The 21307-nt window shown below is 48.0% G+C and overlaps 1 protein-coding gene and 1 pseudogene across 6 annotated transcripts in view; both read right to left on the bottom strand.

The window, feature by feature from the left end:
- Positions 1-28: 28 nt before the first annotated feature.
- Positions 29-4813, bottom strand: LOC140498987 (eukaryotic translation initiation factor 3 subunit J-like; annotated as a pseudogene).
- A 10701-nt stretch (positions 4814-15514) lies between these two features.
- Positions 15515-21307, bottom strand: part of DGCR2 (DiGeorge syndrome critical region gene 2) — a 90191-nt gene continuing 84398 nt past the window's right edge. For all 6 annotated transcript variants that reach the window (XM_072599829.1, XM_072599830.1, XM_072599827.1 and 3 more), the window contains one exon: positions 15515-20394. In XM_072599829.1, the coding sequence (XP_072455930.1) occupies positions 20153-20394 (242 nt within the window). In that variant the 3' untranslated portion in view covers positions 15515-20152. The remainder of the gene's footprint in view (positions 20395-21307) is intronic.

The raw sequence follows: 21307 nt of genomic DNA, 5'->3' as shown, positions 1-21307 counted from the left end.
AGTTAACTCCTCCCCTCCTGGGGTGCCCAGCCTCAGTCCGCCCGTCCTGCACACCGGCCTCAGGCGGGGCCCCAGGGCGTTAAAGCCGCCAACTGAGCAGTCTCCCCAAGCGAGAGTGAAAGGAGAAAGGAGCGGCCCCAGGAAGTCCTCATCAACCGGGCAGGGTCCGGAGGATGCTCCAGTCAGGTGGGAGAGTTAGGAGAAGGAGGTGCCCTAGAACCTAATTAAGGGGAGCGGCAGGGATCCCCAGGAGGAGGAGAAGGCGGTAATTCACTCCAGCCTAGAGCTGCGGGACGAAACTGTGCCCTGAGGCAGGGGAGAAAGGTCCTGAGTGGGGAGCCGAGCAGCTGGCAGAGGTCTAGCCCTTTCTCTGCCACTAACTTGTCCCGGCTTCTCAGAATTCTTCTCTTCCTGTCCAACTTCCTTCAGGTGCCACTTGGGCCAATGATGAATACCCTGCTCTTCCCTACCCCTGGTTAGGGTTCCGTTTCTCTGCCCCACCCCCTCCTTTGGCCCCATCACTCCCTGCTCTGCAGTCTAGTTCTTTGTAGAGGGTGTGTCCTGACAGCATAAGGTAAGCTCCTGCCGGGTAGACACTGATCCCTGGGCCTTAGTGAATATTTATGAAGGACCCGTCCACCTGCAGTGACACTTTTGACAAGGTGATTTCTAAGGTCTCTTCCAACTCTGGACATTCCGTTCTAAGGTACTCCAGACCCCTCTCCCAGCTCTGACTTTTTATGTTCTAAGGTTCTAAATGGTTGTTGATTGGGTACCTCCATCGCCAGCTCTGACATTCTCTATCCTAAGATCCATCCAGGTGGGACATTCTAAGATTTATGCTCCCTTCCCAGCTCTGACGTTGCATGTTCTAAGGCCCTTCCCAGCTCTGACATTCAGTTCTAGGGCCCCTCCGAGCTCCAGCACTCCATGTTCTAAGACCCCTCTCAGTTTTGATATTCTCTGTTCTAAAGTCCTCTCCTCCTCCCTACCCTCAACTTTGATGCTGTCCAAGAGGTCAAAGATGTGGGGTGAGAAAACATCCATTGAATCTGGCCATTAGGAGCTAATTGTCAACTTCATCTACTGGGCAGGGTCCGGAGGATGCTCCAGACAGGTGGGAGAGTCAGGAGAAGGAGGTGCCCTAGAACCTAGTTGAGGGGCGGGGCAGGGATCCCTAGGAGGAGGGGGAGGCGGTAATTAACTCGAGCCTAGAGCTGCAGGATGAAACTGTGCCCTGAGGCAGGGGAGAAAGGTCCTGAAGTGGGAAGCCGAGCTTGTTTCAATATTATTGTGGGGATAGAAGTCAGATGCTGAGGAGGGAGGAGAGATGAAGCAGAAGAATGCAGAGGGCTCTTTCCATAAAAGAGAAGGAAAGAGAGGGAAGACCCAGCGGTTTCAAAACTGAAAGGGATATTAGGGATGATTTGATCTATATCCTTCCTTTCACATATGGGAAAACTGAGGCTCAGAGAAGGAGTGATTTGCCCAAGGCAGTAGTGCAACCAGGTTCTCTGATTCCAACTCCAGGACTGCTTCCACTACCTTAAAGGATGTCAGGGTCACAAGAAGGTTTGGGGTGTAGGGGTGAATGGAAAGTAAATAGGGGGAAAGGACTCAGGGCTGTGCAGGGGAAGGAATATTACTCAGATCTGTGGAAAAAACAGGATTACCACAGTGACTAGGAGCTCACACTAGGACTCACAAAGCTGGCAATTGCACATACACGCGCACGCACGCACGCGCGCGCACACACACACACACACACACACACACACCCCAATCAGGAAGTCACCTACAGGACAGGACTGGAATGACCTCTCTACAGGAACACTGGCCTGGACACTCCCCAGGAAACTCTTAGCCAGGGGTGCCCTCTGGAGGTGACCAGATGGGGGTTGGGAGCTCTCCATAGTACTGAAGTGCAGGTGCACTGGGAAATCTGGAAACTAGGCCGAGTTTTCATCATCCCAGGACAGAGAACCCAGAGATCCTAGAAGGTCTGCTTCCCTCAAGCCCCCAAAAAAGTGTTCACTCTGATTATACTAAAGTCAGAATGGCACAGAACACTATAGAAGGTCAGTCGTTGAAGGGAGGGAGGTTAATAACCATCCCCTCAAAGACCTGGGATCTGAGGTCCAGAGAAGGAAGAAGACCTCAAAGGAAGTCTCAGAGTTATAGGAGACCATTCATTCAACCTGTGCCACAAATGCATAAGGTCACAATATCAGAGACAGGATTCAAATCCAGGACTCTTGACTCCCATTACTAGAACTCTTTCCACCATTCACCATGGAGCTTCTGTCTTGGTAGTTTTGTTTCCAGTTCTAAATGTCCCATCTTAAATAGTAGATTGACAGGCTGGAGGTCATCCAGAGGTTTAGAATGGGGAAGAGAACTGGAAACCCTCCCCTAGCTCCCCCAGTCAGCTAAGTGGGGCAGTGGATAGAGTGAAGGACTTGGAGACAGGAAAATATGATTCAGAATCTTGTCTTAGATACCTCTAGCTGTGTGACCCTGGACAAGACATTTAATCTCTCTGCACCTCAGTTTCCTCATCTGTAAATGGGGTTTACTACCTTATAGGATTGTTGTGAGGATTGAATGAGTTAATGTGGAAAGCACTTCGCAAATCTTATATAAATAGTAGCTATTATTCATTTTGAAGTCTTCACAACAGTGATTTTATTAACTTAGTTGCTTTATAAAATGTTGCAGATGTCATAATTGTTAATATAACAATTTACCAAACTGTAGTAACTGCAGTTTGCTAAGCTTATTTGTAAAGGAAAGGAGATGCCAAACCCGGTGAAAGTTGTTCTATTTCAGCCTTGGAGAACAAAGGAGGTTTTGTTTCTCAGACCTTTCAAATCAAGCAAATAAAAAGGTAAAGAGCCACACACATCCCCAAGAGCAGCATCAGTCAAAATTTTCCAGTAATATAAACTAGACTGCTTAAACATTCAAGACCTCACAAGCTGGATTTTGTCCTGTTCGGTAATGGAAACATTACCTCTTCAGCTTCAAGGTTTTGAGGCATATAATTTTTTAAAATGTCAAATGAGCAGTATCCTTACTCTGAAATAAACTGCTTTTCTGTGCAACGGATTTTTAAAATCCTCACACTCCACCTTAAGCCAAAGCAATGTCGATGCCAGGTGTACACTCACACCTCCTTGTTGCAAACAACCTTTGTTGACAAGATATGAACTAGTTCAGTGAGGTATGGCCACGACTGTATTACTGAATTACTGAATGGCTCTGGTAAATGCTACACTTTTTTTTCCTCATGTTGCCCCTTTTTCCAGTTTAGTGACTCTGATGCCCTGGAACTAGATAGCAACAATGACATTATTGGGATTTCTTTTATTGTGATTTATTAACAACTGAGTTTTCCGATTTTAACCCCTTGGCAACAGGAACTAAGTTCTCCATTGTGTTAGCATCTAAGTGTGAAGGGGTTAAGTAACTAGCACAGAGTTACTGCACTATTGATTGTAGCATTTAGCAGCACTGAAAGGAAAGAAAATTATGCTATATGTTGAAGTGACTTTGAGCAACAGAAGACGATGAAATGTCACTTGAAAGTCTTCAAAGTCTTCCATCATCCTCCACTGTCATCCCTGTAATCTGCAAGATCATCTTCCATTGTAGCCTTCAACTCTCCCTCCTTTCAGGAAGAGGAGAATGGGGAGAATGGGGAACCTCGGGTGGAGAGAGGTGGGGCTGGACTGAGCTTTCCTCTTTTCAGTTTTCCTGTGCAATGAATTGGTCATCTTTTTCAAGAAATGAATTTCCAATGAAATACACATCTCCAACTCAGGCTTCCAAGACACTAGCAGAATAGAGAAATGTTTCACACTGTATATAGTTTTATCTTTTAGGAACTTGCCAAACTCTGTGAAGTCATCTCTAGAAGATGGGTTCATGGCATCTGTACTGCAGATTATGTTATTAACACCAAAAGTCTCTTTTGGTAATTCAAGGTCTGCCTCTTCCTGTACTTTCTTTAGCTAAAATGTATCTGCTCATTGTTCTTCTAGGGCAAGCTCTTCACTCTTTTGACCTTTTCTTATTTTTTTGTCTTTTCTTCTGCTGCTGTCCTTTCTTTTTGACTTTCTCTATTTTCTTCTTTTCTGAAATTTTTGTTACTGGTCTTATCTCTGTCTCTGCCGGGTTTTTTTCTACATCATCAGCTTTCCTTGACATTGTCATCCTCACCCCACCCTCCCAGCGGTCCCCTCCTGCCATGCCCCCACCTCCCACACCAGCTCTTCCATCAGGAATGTGTCCAGGTCCCAGCAGTCCGAGTCCCCCGCCGCCATCTCCAGGGAGTGCATGTGTGAGAGGGCCAGCGAGGGAAGGCGGGGAAGGAGAGAGCTAAGAGGGCGGGTGATGAGTCACTGAGAAGCTTCTCCCTCGGCCAACGCTAGCCACTAGCTATTCTTATTCCTAGAACATATTATAAATGAGGACCAGTCAAAGGAAATGGGGGTATTTAGCTTGGAGAGAAGACTTTAAATGTTTGGAAGGGTATCACCTGGAAGAGGGACTAGCCTTGTTCTGCTTGATCCCAGGGACACAGCTGGGATCAAGTAGTAGGAAGTTTGAAGAGAGGCAGTTTTAAGCTTAATGCCAGGAAAAATTCCTTCACAATTATCCAACAGTGGAATGGGCAGCTTCAGGAGGGAATGGGGCTCCCCCTCACTGGAGGTCCTCAAGAGGTTGGGGTACTTGGAAAGGATATTATAGAAAGGATTCTTTTGTAAAATATATATGTATATATATATATATATATATCAACTTTATTTTCCTTTCCAAATTCTCTCCTTCCCACCTCTCTCCTCACTAAGAAAACAAGGAAAACAAACCCTGTTAATACACATGTATTCCTCTATCTGTACTCTGAATCCCCTTTAGCTGGAGGTGGGTAGCATGTTTCATCCGGAAGTATGGTTGGTCATTGTGTTGACCAGAATTTCTAAGTCCTTTAAAATTTCTTGGCTTTACAATAATGTTGTCACTATATCAACTGTTCTGTTTTTGCTCCCTGACCCCATCCCAATTTTCTCTGAAACCATTCCCTTCATCATTTCTTAGAGCACAATAGTATTCTATCACTTTCATATACCATAAACTTGCCCAGCCATTCCCCAACTGATGGACACTCACCTTGGTCTCTAATTTTCAGTTTTGGTACATACGGATCCTTTGTCTCTTACTGTGAGATCTTTGGGACATACATCTAGTAGTGGTATTTTTGGGTCAAAAAATAAGCACAATTTGACAACTTTGAGGACATGGTTCCAAACTGCTTTCCAGAATGGCTGGACTAGTTCACAGCTCCACCAACAGTGCATTAATGTACCTTATTTTTCCACAGTCACTAGAGAGAGAACTCTCCAACTGAGGTCCTCTCCTACTAAAGTGCTATCCTCCTCTGGCCTCTGGAAGCTATCCCAGCTGCCCTGGTTGGGATATGGAAAAGTCCTCAAAGTTGCTTGCCTTTGAACAGTGTTGACAGTATTTTTATGACAGGCTTCAAGAGAAGGGAGGCTTTGAATCCCAACTCTAAACTTATGGTCTTCGTCGCCCCATCAAGTAGGGTGACCACATTATCAGGGAGATAGAGGAGGAAAAGAAGGAGGAGAAGGAAAAGAAGAAGAAGAAGATTTGGGAGAATAATAAAACTCTGTTGTCTGTGTCAAACAAGAGGTGTGGAATACAGAGATCTAGAAACAATGGAAAATCATGTCAGCTTGAAACATGAAGAAGGCCCTAGAGAGTTGAGCTTGGGGATGGGGGGAAGGAGGAATCATTGGATTGCCATACAAAGTACAAGGAATCTATCATTCAGATATGACATATGTCACCACATGAGCATTGGATCTGGAACAAAAAAGATGTGAGTTCACATCCTGGCTTTCCTACAAACTAGTCATGTGACCATGAGCAAGTCACTTTTCCCAGTTGAGTGTTGGTTTCCTCATCCAAAGAATCAGGGGAATAGACCAAATGATGTCTGAAGGTTCATTCTAGCTCTAATTCTTATGATCCAGTGACAGGATGCTTGGCAAAAGCCCATCCATGTCAGAGATCACAGGATTCTAAGCTGGAATGGACCTCAGAAGTCATCTAGTGCATCCCCTTCATTTTTCAGAGGAGGAAACTGAGGCCCAGTGAGGTGATGTGACTAGCCCAAAGCCACACAGGGAGCAAGCATCAGAGGCAGTGTGGGGGACATTGCTACAGGTCTTAACATCAGGAAGATGGAGTTGGAGTTCTACCTCTGCTGTTTGCTAACTGGCTGACCTTGGACAAGCCCCCTGGGCTCAGAAAGTTATTTCCTCAACTGTCAGATGAAGAGTCTTGTATTTTCCACATCATGAGGTTGTTGGGAGTCAAAATGAGATCTTGTCTGGAATGCTCCTGACACATTTTAAAGTGCTATAGTGTCTGTTACCGTCGTCGTCGTCATCACCATCACCTATAAATAAGGCTGACAATTTCCTGCCCAGTCCACCTAAAATACTATGATATGTTGTTGGGTTTCAGTTTTTTTAATGAGTTCTTTCCACAAAAAACAAAACTGAGTACAACTGTAAGAGTCTTCTTTGCTGCTCTGGAGTAACATGTGCTTGATGAAGAATTCTCTCAATTTCCAGGGGAAAAAAGTCTTTAATTCTCAGGATAAATTTTGTCAGTGATTCGAGTAACCCCACTCCCCATCACGCACATACATGCATACATCCCGATCAATGAGGATGGGATGTCACTTATGGAGAATGCTTTCACTGGGAGAAACAATCCCACTGTTTACCTCCAAGCTCTACCAGAAAAGAAACGTATATCTGGTCCTTTTTCAACTCAATATTTTATCATTTAAATGAGAGGAAAAATCTGTGTGTGCTTTTGCCCTACCCTGGCTGCATGAAAACATGTGTAACTGATAGTCACAACTGACATTGGCATGGACTTTTAAAGATGGCAAAGCACTTTACCAGTGTTCTCAGGTTTAATCTGCACACTATGAGGTAGGTGCTGCAGGTATCAACATCCCTATTTTACAGATGAGGAAAGTGAGGCTTAGTTCAATGACTTATCCAGGGTCACAGCTAGTAAATGTCAGAGGTAAGGTTGGAACCCAGGTCTTCCTCCCTCCAATAATCATGGCCAGTGATTGGTCTGTGATTTCACTGATATGAGGAACTCCCAGATGCAGAAACGCCAATGCAGATGGACCCCTTCTCTGAAAAGGGAACTCAGAGAGTTGAATACAGTACTGAGGGGTTGACTTGCCCTGAATCACATAGCCAGTGTATGTCAGGGTCAGGACTCGAACTCAGCTCTTCCTGGCTCCAGGGCCATGTTTTTATCCTCTGTACTATTCTGTCTCTAATTATAGTAATAATTATTATCATTATGTCACTTTATCACCAGAGGCTTGACCATCATGAATTTTTCTGAGGCCACAGTAACTCTGGAAGACTATCTCTTAAGGTATAGATGGATTTTAGTCTATGTTGGGAAAGGAAGAAGCCACTTGAACCCAAGCATAGCTCCCTGAAAGCAGTGAAGCAGGGACCAACATAAGGCTGGTAAATGTTTAACAAGTGGCTCTCCAGGGGGAAAACGTCTGTGCAACACAATGAAGTTTAAATCTTCATTGTTAAATGTTCATTGTTTAAATCCTCATTTTCTCCATCACTTTCTCAAGGCTAGAGAATCAACAAAATGATAAATAAGGTCCTGATTTGTGGCTGTTGGAGTTTGTAGATTTCTCAGGTGTAAATGCTCACGATGAAAATTTAACTATTGACTCTCAGGAGCTGACTCAAGTTAACTCCAGCTCCATTCTGGACACATCTCAGCACTTGCTTCCCAACAGCCTTGAGAGGTAGGAACCAACCCTATAGTCACCCAAACACAGTATCCGTCAGGATTGAAACCCAGCAGTAACAGTGACATGACAAGCACTTTACATACACCATCTTGCTCAATCCTTACAACAAATCCGTATCATAGGCACTACAGATTTTTCCCCCACTTTACAGATGAGTCTCAGAGAAATTATGACTTCCCTGTAGTCACACATCTAAGAGACTCCAAGGTGGGCACTGTCTGCTCATGAGATAGACAAAACACTGGGGAGACAAACGGTCCCTAACTTGCTCTATTGTAGACCTGTGCAAGCTTGGGAAGAAAAGATTAGATTTCTTCTCCCTCCTCTGCTTTACTAACATCCATTCTCCCCTTTCCCCACTCCCCACCCTCACTAAGCCTTCCCCATCTCTGCACTTGTGTGGAAAGCTTTCTAAAACACAAATGCTTCACTGGTAACTGAATGCTGTAGAATGCCAAGGTTGACTAACCAATGACCCTCCTTCTCCCCTCAAAACTAAAAAAAAGACAAAATGAGAATTGCTTCATCTCCCAGGCAGGCTGGATTTATCCTGAAGGGAATTCTCACTGCTCTGAGTCTAGGGAAATACAGTAAATAGTCTGGGTCTATCAGGCGCTCACCCAAGTTCTACTTTCTCTCTCCATGCCACACTCTACCCTTCAAAATATCCGCAATGCCCTTATGGTCTTGAAATAAAGGTGGGAGGGAAAGTGAACAAACTGTCCAATGGTCTTGGGATCCAATAGAGAAAAACACTGGATTGAGTCTAACAAGATGACATTTAAGAGGAATCAGGGTGAAGTCCTTCATTTGGTTTCAATAGATCAACAGTAAAAGCATCACGTGGGTTGGACTTGGCTAAAAGGCTATTGATATGGAAGATGCCTGGGGACTTTTGGAGACTGCATGCTCAGTATAGTTTGTTGGGTCATATGGGATAAGGATAGAGACTGGCTTTGTGATTCCATTGGTTTGGGGAGCTCCTGGACAAGGAACTCCATCCACTAACACTAAAAGCCTGAGGCTTAGCCCTAGCACCATCTCCTACAGGAAATCAATCTTGATCCCTTATCCATCTCCTCAGAAATTATTTTGCATTTAAGAGAATAGGGCCTATGCTTGGGACAATATGAGGAATGAGGAGATCTTCTCTCCCAGTATAGGTTGGCTCTTTTTCTGTAACTTCTTATTCTGGTAGTTACCTAGAGCACTTAGAGATAGATAGTCAGAATACATCAGAAGCAAGACTTGAATCCAGGTCTTCATGGTTCCAAGACCAACTCTGTCATCCACTCCTCCATATGGTAACCAACAATATTGTGACTTGGACTACAATGGTAGAAGTTTAGCATCAGGCATGAGAGAAGTGAGAGAGTTCTTTCTCTCTGACCATCACATCATCATTTATTGGAGTGTCCAGAGGGCAAATTCAATAGTGATATCCTTAAATAGATGCCCTAGGAGCATCTGTTTAAAGAACTTAGAACACAAAATCTGGAAAGGGAAGGGTAAGGGAATAAGCTCCTACTATGTGCCAGGCACTGTGCCAAGAGTGATATAAATATTATCTCGTTTGATCCTAACAACCCTACAAGGTAGGTGCTGTTACTGTCCCTATTTTAGAGTTGAGGAAAATGAGGCAGACAAGGTTAAGCCACTTGCCCAGGGTCACAGAGTTACCAAGTGTCTGCAACCGGATTTGAACACAGGTCTACCTGACTTCAGCCCCAGCACTTTGTCCACTGCCCAGAGAAGATAGAAAGTACACATGTTGCTGTCTTCCAATTTTTGGAAGGGTTTCATTAGACTTGAATCCATAGAGAACCAGTCACCAACATCAGTTACAGGGGGGGGGGGGGGGGGGCAAATTCTGTTGAGCATCAGGAAGCATTGCCCAAGAATTCATTTTCCAAAAATGGATCTGGATTGTATCTGGGAGTGATGAACACATGGTCTTCTTCACTTTGGGATGTGATGACAATATGAACATGATGGGCAGAAGCTTATTCATCCTTTGGGGGTGGGAGGTGGGCTAGACCTTCCTACTCTAAGATTCTAGGAATCTCTCTGACATCTCGGTATTCATTTATTCACTTCCTTCAGCAAGCTGTCCAGGGTTCCGGGCCTGATAGCAGTGCATGCCTACGTCAAGATTTTAGGAGACACCCTGTTTTCCAGAGCTAAGGTCAAGCAAGCAGTCTGTGCCCTGAGCTTGGCATAACAACAATCCTTTGCACTCCCCCTCTGGATGATCTCACCCTCTGGCAAAATTATGTAATTATTGTATAGCTTTGACCATCACCAAGTGTCCTCTGAGTTCAGACAACTGCTGTATCCATGATCTGGTCGTGAAACCCTACTAAGAATCAGACTTGTCTCATTGTGGCTATCACTCTTCCTTATCAGGGTTACAATTCACTCAGCTCTCAGTGGTATAATAATTAAGATCTCCCCACACTGCCTTGGACTCCCCAAGTAGGGACGGGGCCCTGGCACATGTGTCTAGATACCTCCTTGCTAGCCAACTGCTTCCCTCCCTTTGAAATCGAACTTCTGTTTGTTTCCTGACTCTCCTGTCTTTTGCCTGCTCTGTTCAGCTCTAGCCACCCACAAGTTAGAGGCCAGTTCAGTCCAGCTGACAACTACATCAGGCAGAGGGTTGGACTAATTGACCTCTGAAATTTCTTCCAACTCTTAAGTCCATGATTCGTATTCCAGAATGTTGGTTTGGGGGAGGAGAGAGATTCCAGGGGCTTCAGTGTAAAGACCTGAGACAACAAAAAGCCAGCAGGAAAGGGTGGGCTGAAGAGCAGACCTGGGACTAACTCAGTCAGAATAGCACTGAAGGTTTACAAAGCTAACCTGCAACAACCCAGGGAGGAAGAGAGCAGAAGGGTCCTCTGCACTTTAGAGATGGGGAAACTGAGGCTGAGACACAGCAGTTAAGGGACAGGACCCAGACTCAAACTCAGGGCTTTCCCATATAAGACTCTTCCAGCTGCCTCCTGAGTGTGTTGCTAAGAGACTGGTCTCTTCCCTAAGCCCAGAGCCCAGCCAGGCTCCCAGAGGACCCAGTCTGGACAATCCTTTGAGCCTCTTCTCTCATCAGGCTGACAGGTTTGGTTTCTCAGGCAGCTGGATCCCAGGGGCAGGCAGGGGGCTAGCCCAGTCCTTGGGGAGGGAGCCTGGTCTCATCAGAGGCAGACCTAGTCTAGACCCCAGGGAAACTCAACTCCAAACAATAGTATGACTGGAGTGTCACAGAGCAGCGAAACAGAAAATTATAGCTGGAAGAGACCTCATAGCTAATCCTTCCCATACCTGTGCAGGCCTTCCTTCCACAACATCCACTCACAGTGGTCTTTGAACCCCTACTCAAAGATGACACAGCAGAGATGGGAAGCTCACTGCCTCTCGAGGCAGCTCATTCCATTGACAGACACTCTACCAGAAAATTCTTCCTTAAATCAAACCAAAATCTACCAGCTGCTGTCTCACCCCCACTCCCAGTGAATCACAGAAGTTGGAAAGGACTGTTGTCCACCTACACCCCTACTATATGAATCCCTCAGACAATATCTCAAGTAAGAGGTCATCCAACTTAAACTCGAAGCTCTCCTATGATGAGCACCTCATTCCTTCCCTAGGCAACTCAACACATCTCACCACTGCCCAAAATTAGTAAGAAATTCTTTCTGATGCTGAGCTAGAAGTGGCCTTTATCTTCAGCCTATTTCTCTGGATTCTGCCTTCAGGGTTCAAGACAACCAAAGCAAATCCCTTTTCCCGAGGACAGCTACCAAGCATTCAATGAACCTCCATGTTCCCTCCAAGTCTTTTCTTTTTCAGGTGTGGGCCCTGGGCTGAGCAGACTGGTAACACCAATAGCAACAACAAAAAACCTCATCATCACCACCCTCACCATCATCACCCCCCCAACCATCATCCTCCTCAACAACCACAGCAGCACAGTACTTACATTGTACTTTTAGGTTTTCAGAGCCCTATACCAGTGCTCTCTCATTGGATCCCCAGGTTCCTCGGGTCCCAACTACAATCCCACCTTTCAGAAAGCCTTCTCCAGACTTTCTTAACTCTAGTCCCTTTTCCTCTCTTAGTTATTTCCTATTTATACTGTACATGACTTCGTTTGCTTGCTGTCCCTCCCCTCCCATTGGACTGGGAGCTCCCTGAGAGCAGGGACTGTCTTTTGCTTCTTTTTGTGTCCCCAACCCTTAGCACAGTGCCTGACATATAGGAGGCACTTGTAAGAATGCTTTATTAACTCTTACTATTATATGTATTATATGTAAGATAACAATAACAAATGTTTATTCATTGACTAATCCTTACAATAACCCTGGGAGGTATCATTGTCCTCCTTTTACAGATGAGGGAACTGAGCATGGGAGAGGTCAATGGTCTTGTCCAGGATCACACAGTGGACAAGTGGGATCTGAACCCAGGTCTTCCTGACTCCAAGTCCAGCACTCTTAATCACTGCCACCTAGCTTTATCTGTTTAGTAGTAAATCCAATTTGGAACTCACCTGTCTCATCTGCACAATCGGAGTGATAATGACTTAGTTGTCACGTTTTCTCCTAAATTGTGTCTCTTCTAAACATCCCCAGTTCTTTCAACAAAGCCTTCTACTGCATGGAATCTGTCCAGGTCCCCTTCCATCCCACTCACTTCTCTTGTCAGTCTCCTGCCTCCCTATTTCCCAGATGACTTATCCCTGAGGACCAGCGTGGGGGTCGGGGGGAGTTTGGTCAGTCTGGAGACAATAATAGCACTTCTCTCCCATAGTTGTTGTGAAGGTAAAATCAGATGCTTGTAAGACATTTTACAAACCTCAGAATGAAATGCTAGCTGACATTATTAGGCACTTAATAACTGCTTAATCAAAATAACTTGGCCAATGTTTCAAGGCCAGTTGGTGACTAAGTCAGGTCTCAGACTCCATCTCCTATGCTCCTTCATCCTGAGGCTCCTCTCCTGAAAACCTTCCCTTGGGTTCTGTTTGGCATCAGAACTGATTCTTACAACAGAGAGACAGGAGGAGACACGGCCCATGGCTTTTCCCAAAACTACTCCAATTCACTCAGACACAGACAAGTGATGAAGTCAGCCTTGTGGGGTGACTCATTCCTCTGCTCACGCTGGTCACTGGTCACACCTGGAGCACTGGGTGCAGTCCTGAACTCCACACTTTGGGACAGACAGCATCACACTGGAGAGGATTCTGTTGAGGGCAACCAGGATTGGTGAGGGGGCTTGCAACCTTGCCAATGGAGAATTTACTGAAGGATTTAGTTTGGCCTGAAAGATGCCTGGGAGAGACATGACGCTAACGATATCCTGGTTTTCAAATGTATCTAGGGTCATCGTGTAGATGAAAACTTAGACTTCTGTGGCTTTAACAACGGATCTGCACCTATCTTGTAGCATGGATGCCTCTGGCACATGGACCCCTTCTCAGAATCACATTTTGGAATGCATCAAATAAAATATAAAGGAAACTAGGTACACACCAGGTTAAGAACCCAGATACTATGACACTCCCAAGAAAATACACACACACACACACACACACACACACACACACACACACACACACACACACACACGCTCCTGAAGGGAAGAGGGCTCATTTTTCTTGTGTTCCTTGAACAGTTCTATACCTATAAGACTGGGATTTAGAGTCCCCACTCCATCACTTGCCAGAAGGTTTGGGTAGAAAGGATAATTGAGGAGAGCATGAACACCAGGGAGTGTAGATTCCCAGGTCTGGAGGAGCCACTGAGTACATCTCACCCATCTTGTCCCGACTGCTCAAAGCCTTTGCTTCTAAGCCTCCAATGACTCCCTGTCTGGACCAAGTGAGTCTCTGCTGCACCCCTCTGCAGTTTCCCCAACCCAGAACAATCCAGGCTGACAGTTCCTCCTCCTGAGCATCCCTGAGTTAACATCAGCAAAGCTTGGCTATATTCAGCACCATCATTCACCTCCGCAATCAATGCCTCTCCGATCCATTCCTTTCCTCTTTAATCTCACGGTCATTGCCCCAGCCTAGGCCCTCATTACCACCCACCTGGACTACTGTCATCTCCTCCTAATAGTTCTTCCCGCCTCCACTTTTTCCTTTGCAGTCCATCCTTCCTTTTGCTGCCAGACTTACACATCCATCTGGTCATGTCACTCCAAGAGTTTACCAAATGAAATCCAAACTCTCTTGCCTGGCATTTAAGGTACTTAACAATATGGCCTTATCCAGCCTTCTCAAGTCAATACATGATGAAGTCAACAAGCATTGATTAAGCACCTACTATGTACCAGGTACTGTGCTAATGGCTGAGGGTACAAAGAAAGACAATAAACAATCCTCACCCTCAGGGAGCTCCTACTCTCAGCCAAACTGGACTGACATAAGCTCTCTTTAATCAACCAACCAACCAGCAGGTATTCATAGTCTGTTAGGTATTAGAAGATGGGGATATTGAGACAAAAATGAGACAGACCTTGCCCTGAAGTACCTTATTCTACCTTGCCTTGGTGAGTGCCATTTCCTCTGCCTAGAGTTTCACCTTCCTGCACATCTCTGTTAAACTTTATCTAGCTTTTAAGGTCCAATTGTTCCCACTTCCACTGGAAGGTCCCAGTTGGCAGAGAGTCTCCTTTCCTATCAATCAACATTTACTGAATATCTACCATGTGTCAGGCACTGGGCTAAGCACTGGAGATACAAAAGGAGGCAGGTTACATACAGGATAAATGGGAAATAATTACCTGAGGGAAGACACTTTTCCCCTGCCCCTCCCCCCATCCTTCTCCTATCCTCCCCACAACTTTAACAGGATCTGCTTCCCCAGTCCCACCAACTCATTCCAATTCTTGAACTTAGCTGTCATGTTCTTCCCCCTAAGCCAGGAACTTGACAAAGCAAAACATCCCTCATTGGTCATCGCTCCCCTGTCTTATTTCTCCCCTTTTGGAATGCAAACTCCTCTAGTGCAGGGGACTTTTATATCTGGACCCTCAATACTTACTTAGCACAGGGCTAGGCACACATCATGTGCTTAACAAATGACTCATTCACTCATGCTAGCGGGGACTGCTTTTCAGGGTTCCTTCCTTCTAAAATCCTAATTCTCTGTTGTACTCCTCTCCCTATGCCCAGGGATGAAAGACCTGAGTCCAAGAGGTGTCACACTCATTTCTAAACATAATGTGATGCCCTGGGTGGGAGGAGACTGGCCACAACTCTCACCTAGTTGCTTCTACCAGGTACCCTCTGAACCTCAGTATCCTGAATTGTAAAATAAGAACCTACTTCACAGGGTTGTGGTTAGCTAGGTGATTCATAAGCCTCTGAGTGCCATAGAAATATCAGCAATCATGGAGACTGAGTTCCCCAAGGGTCAACAGAGCATAGTCTGAGAGCTAGTTTGTTCATTCCACCTGGTCCAGTTTATGGCCCAGCAACCAGAGGGTCTCTCAGGCAGTGCCTCTATGGACTGTGCCAAAGATGGTACCCACGATCCCTCCCACCCACAAACCCTGCTTTCCCTGGCCTTCTGAAGGTCCTGGGACAAAATAATGAGTACAGTGTTGTGGCCAGAACACAAATTTATTTGGCATTTAGATGACACAGTTCTCACAGCATCTTGAGGAGGACAAAAGGATTAGTGCCAACTGGACAACAAAAAACAAACAATCCAAACAATTAAAACCCCCTCCATGAAAGCAAGAGAGAAAGTCTTCAGGATGTCCACAGTGCCCTTGCAGAGAAGACCAGAAACCCTCCTCCACAGCTGCTGAGTGTCACCAGCTCCACAGGGGTCGGGCGCAAGGGCAGGAGAAGGGAGGGCAGCAGCATGGCCCTCTTGCTCTCCACCACCCCCCCAACATGAGACATGGCAGGTGGAGAGTGGGAAGTGAGGAGAGGTCCATTTTGTACAAGAGTCTTGGAGGCAGGGCATGTGGGGAAGAGGATAAGACCCTCACCCTTATCGGACCATACAAACTTCCCCTCCCCAGGTGAGGTACTCAGCCAAACCTGGAGCCTAAATCCTTACAGAGGGTGGCCATTTTCAGGGGGGTGAAAAGAGGACCAATGGGCATACGGCCTAAGCCTCCCCATTAAGAGTCATGCTTCATGACGACCTCTAGGGACTCTAACCTAGTGTGTACGTAATGTGGAAGCATCTTCTGTGGACAGAAAGCACACTGGACTCCCAGGCTCGACCCATGTAGAAGCTCCTATATGGACTTCACCAAGCACAATCTAGTCCTCACTCTGAAAAAGAAGGCTGGATGGGGAATAAGACCCGAACAGCTTGCTTGGGCAGGAGGGGGGGGCGGTTTACATGTTCACAGACAGAAGTCACATACCCCCTCAGTTTGGAGGCCATGAGTGGCTACCCGTCACAGGATTTTGGAGTTCCCCTGGGAGCCTTACCCTAGAGGCAGTCCTATGGAGATATACCCACCATACACTCTCCTGCCTTCACACCCTGGGTGGCTCAGGGTAGCAGAGCGGTACTTGAGAGCCAGGCAGGGCAGGGCCAGGCTGCGCTGGATGCCCGGGTGCCCAGGCCCTCAGGCCTCAGCTTGGAATGAAAGGCACTAATTTGCAAGGCCTCAGCAGGCCTTGGGGCTCAGGCTGTGGCTGCAGGGTGTGTGTTTGAGGGGGAAGAGTCCTCAAATGCTGCCTCTACTGTCTCAGACTCAGAGCAGAAGTTTGGAGGCTGACTGCTCAGGGGCTGAAGCCACCAGAACACAGTGTGGACTGACAACAAGTCACTTCATCAAGTGAAAAAATCAAGATACCCCTGCCTGAGTGCTTCTGAACATGTAGATCCCAGTGTTTTCAAATGGCACTGCATTGTGTTAAGAGAAGTGAGGAACAAGTCTCTATCAAAGACTACAAATGACCAGAGGGGCTGGGTTGGGGTGAGGAAAGCTACAAGGGAGATTCACTACCTACAATACTCCAACATGTAGAAATACATCTCAGCTCTGGCCCTGGGTCCATAGCAGTTCCTTGCCTGGTTCTCAAAAACAACTGTGTTGGCCTAGGCTCTACCTGCAGGCCCTAAGGAACAGCCTCTCTCAGGGGAGGCCTGGCCTCAGGCCCACCATGGGCAGACTACCTTGGCTTCCCTGCTGAGGGTTCCCCAATGGTCTGGAGTTGAAAGCAGAGGAGCTGACCACGTTTCCTTCCACTTTGGTTACTGTGGATCACAGCACTGATTTCTGGAAGGGACCTTAGAGATCAGCTGGCGCAGTGTGCACCTAGTGTCTTCCTGGTTTAAAAATGAGAGAGAATCCATCTGCCCAAAGGCCTGGGGGGAGGGAGGGATGGTGGAAGGGGGAGTGCAGGACAAATACAAGGGAGAGGCCCGTGAGGAGATGAAGGACACTTCCACATTCTGAAACAGCCTTTCTCTCTCCCCCAGCAGACCGCCAATAACATTCTGGAAACACCAACAAAAGCTTTGTCTTTGATTAACGACCAAAATGAGGGATTCAGTGCGCAATGATGCCACCATTCTTTAAAACAGAAAGCCTACCACTCCCCCATCAACCAACCACTTCCCCCCCATAAGAGCAGACCTGCCCCGACCCAGAGAGCAAGAATCCCCAGCAGCAGCCAAGGCTTCCCCTCCTCAGGTTCCCAATGCCGTGGGGCACGAGGTGGCTGCTAACCAGCTCTGCTGAGGGCAGGAGCCCCCAAGGGGCACAGAAAGAGAAAAGGAATTAAAAACATTCACACACACTTGCAGGAGAAAAGCTACCAGGCTCCATCCACACTGGAACAGGAGGAGCGAACAGCCACAAGTGACCAAGGAATCCAGGGAGGAAGGAAGGAAGGGCTGCGGGGACTGTCCCCACCTCTTCTCTGAGAGGGGACAAGCCAGTATCTGAATCACTGAACTGAGACTGAAGAATGCCCCCACAAGGAAGCTGGGTCCGGCCCCAGGAAATGTGGCTGAAGGAAGGAAGGAAGGAAGAAATGCCCAGTGTGGTTTCACCCAGCAGCGCTTGCTCCAAGCCTCCTAAGGAGGCTCCCTAGCAGAGCCATCCCAGGCCTTTCTTCCTCACATGGGCATCCACCCACACACATGGACACATACACACCTGCACCCACACACACACTCGATCACTCGTAGAAAACTAAAGGAAACACGGTCAGTACATACAATGTATAGAAAACGTATAGATGTGCTCAAAAGGGCACAACACCCGCTTTATTATTCCTACTTGGGCCACATCTGTTGTCCACAGTCTGTGTCTGTCTCTAGCCGGCTGAGTCCCTGAAACCGGGGCATGAGCAAGAGGACACCAGGCACAGAAACCCCACCTCCATGCACTGAGTGCTCATGACCAACAACACGCTGCCCATGGTGGTTGAGGAAGAAGGAACAAGCCCAAATGGGCGATGCCCTGAGTGGGGACAGGCTTCCCAAGGTGGACCTGCCATGGTGGCTCTGGCCTTTTGGAGGGTGGGACAGGGCACCGGGAGACAGAACCCCAAATGTTACACCCATGTGAACCACCACAAGCTGCTGTCTGTGCACCACCCTGGATAACCTTCAGCCACTGGGAGACATTAACCCCAACTTGACGGGAGACAAACAGACGGTACAGCCATCCACGAGTCCCTCCCCCTCCAAGGTTCCTAACAAGGTAAACCACTAATCAGAGGGAAGGGGAAGGGAGGGACAGGTAGGGTCAGACACCAGAGATCACACTGCTCAGGCTAAGAGCCTGAGAAAATACTGAGAGGTCTGGGTCTGAGTAAAATACCATCTGGGGCCCATCCCTATGATGCTCTTGGTGTTAAGTGGAAAGTGGAAGAGCCCCCCATCACCAAGCTCCCCACCGCCCCCTCACCCAGCAGTCTGAAGCCCACACCAGCAGAAATCATGCATCTTCTTGGCTGCTCTCCAGTCCCCTGAAAAACCCTCCTGGATGGAGGCAACTCCATCCATTTCTAAAACCCTGCCCCTCCCCCTTGCCTGCTGCCCACTGCCGCCAAAGCCTCTTCTTCCAGAGGCATCAGAAAAGGCATCAACTCCCCCAAGCAGGGTCCTCAGGGGCTCACAGGCAGAGAGGGTTGAGTGTGGGAGAAAGGATCTCAGTTTCCAGAGGTGGCAGCCGAGGCTAGGGGGGCCCACAAGGGCATGATGTCACATGTGGAGGCTCTGCACAGACTGGGAGTACAAAAGGCAGCCTGGATTCTCATAGTGAACCCAGGTCAGCCTCCACTGGGCCTCCGGCCACACACCCTCCTGCCAAAGTCGATAGGCCAATGTACAGTGAGACCCTGGTAGAGAAGCAATTCTATCACCAGGCTAGTTCCCAATGAACTCTCTCCTTTCTTCTGATCTGCTCACACCCAAGCAGGTCTGAATGCAGGAATACATCCTAACACATGGGACGCAGGAAAGCTACCAGGCGTCCGGCCCCTCCTCCCTCTGCTCTGAGGTCCTGGCTGGCGGGGCTGCGCTCTTCTCTGCCCTGCTTGCTCAGCCCACTGCGAGGAGACTGGACAGCAACCTGAGGAGGCCAGCATGCCTGCTCTCACCAGCCTTGACACCTAGGGCTCTCCAAGCATTCCCCGCACCTACGGCCCCGGATCCAAGTCCTCCAAAGCCAAACCTGAAGATTCCCTTCTTCCATTCTCTGTCATTTCAAGATGGAGATGCAACCCTGGCAACCAATACCCTTGCCCCCAGGGCCTACCTGGTCCTAAGCTCCCAGGCTGGCATCACCACACCCCAGCCAACCCTAGTTGTAGTTGTCCTGCAAATATCTCCAAGCGCTATATGGGAGCAAGTGATGCAGGCAGACCTTGCCCCTTCCAGCCCCCTGCTTCAGCCTTTGTGCTACCACAGAGAGCCTTGTCCTCCCTCCATGACTAACGTGACTAAGGAAAACAAGCCCCACCCAAGAGCAGGGACCAAAGCTGCCCAAGATTCTTTCCTCTCTTCCTCCCTGACGAGGATTCTCCGGCCTTCCTGTCACGCAGCCCCAGTCCCTATTTACATGATAAACCAGGTGGTGATTGCATGGTGAGGGCAGAACCAAGCCCAGCACAATGGGGTGGGGGAGCGATGCCAGCCTGGAAGAGAGAGGGCAGAGCGGATGGAGCTCAGCGCCTGGAGCTGTTTCTCTGTCCAGTTGTGTGCAAACAATTGCTCCAATGATTTCTGACCGGGAGGCTATCGGCTTACCCCTCCTTTATACAATGGTATTGAGAGAGCAAAGGCTGGGGCGGCTGCCCCCCAGAGTTTCTGCTGGCCTGCTCTCGCTCAGGGGCATGTCCGGAGGTACAAGGAGGGTGCTGCTATCAGCCGAGTCATCCAGCTCCGCTGGGGAGGGCTCCACTGAAGGTGTGAGAGGCCCCTCAGGAAGCTGGGGAGGGGCATCACTGTCTCCCAGGGAGGGTGGGCAGCTCTGAGCTGGCTGGGGGCAAATACCATCTAGGAAAGAAGACAAAGACTGAAGGTGAGGAGGTGGGGCAGCCGTGCGTGGCAACATCCCCCAGATCCCTCAAGGCCCTTTCCCATCACCCCCTGCCTCCCCCTGTGACGGCTACTTACAAAAGAAGACATCAAGACCAGCCTGACCCTGGCAAACAGCCATGAAAACCCTGGCAAGCATCCCTAAAACTATACCAGAAGACTCGTGAGGAGTCCAACTGGAGCCGTAGGCTAGGGCCTCTCCTGTCTCCAGCTCACACCTTCATTTCCTTTCTTCCCGGGGCTGTGCCTTCTCCAGCAGGAGCATTCCCTGCACTGACCCAGATCTCCCCAGCCTCTGACCTTCAGGGATCACTTGGTGCTCAGGTGGGAGCTACACAGGCCATCACCATGACTACACTGCAGGCCTCCCCAGCGTGGCTGGCCCTTCCACGGACTCTGACCTCCGTACCATGGTGAGGCCTTCCCAAGGGGGAGGAACATGGCCAGGTGAAAATACCACTGAGTGAGAGCTAATTTTCAGCCATGAGAAAACAGTGTTTGTCCACCCTCTGACTTATGGAAAGAATATGGTAAACGTGAAATAAGGATGCTGGCCCTTTTGAACAAATGCTCACCCCCACCTGGCTGTCCCTTCCAGCTCACCAAAAGGAGATTCCAACTCCAATTGCATTCTGGGAGGCAGGAGCCTGGGCCTTCCTCTCAATGACCCTGCCAGGCAGGCTGTAACCACCCACCTCATCGTTTCTATCTCCTTCTACCACAACACCTGTAAGTAGAGGAGTCAGAACCTAGAGCCACATCTCATGGCTCCAAGGAGGCAAAGGCCCTGGTTCAGTTGTTTCAGTCCTGACCAACTCTCTTGACCCCATTTGGGGCTTTCTTGGCAGAGACACTGGAGTGGTTTACCATT

The sequence above is a fragment of the Notamacropus eugenii genome, chromosome 4 (assembly GCF_028372415.1).
Source record: "Notamacropus eugenii isolate mMacEug1 chromosome 4, mMacEug1.pri_v2, whole genome shotgun sequence".
Lineage (NCBI taxonomy): Eukaryota > Metazoa > Chordata > Mammalia > Diprotodontia > Macropodidae > Notamacropus > Notamacropus eugenii.
Note: the sequence above shows the minus strand (reverse complement) of the source record. Positions and strands in the feature narration are given on the sequence as shown.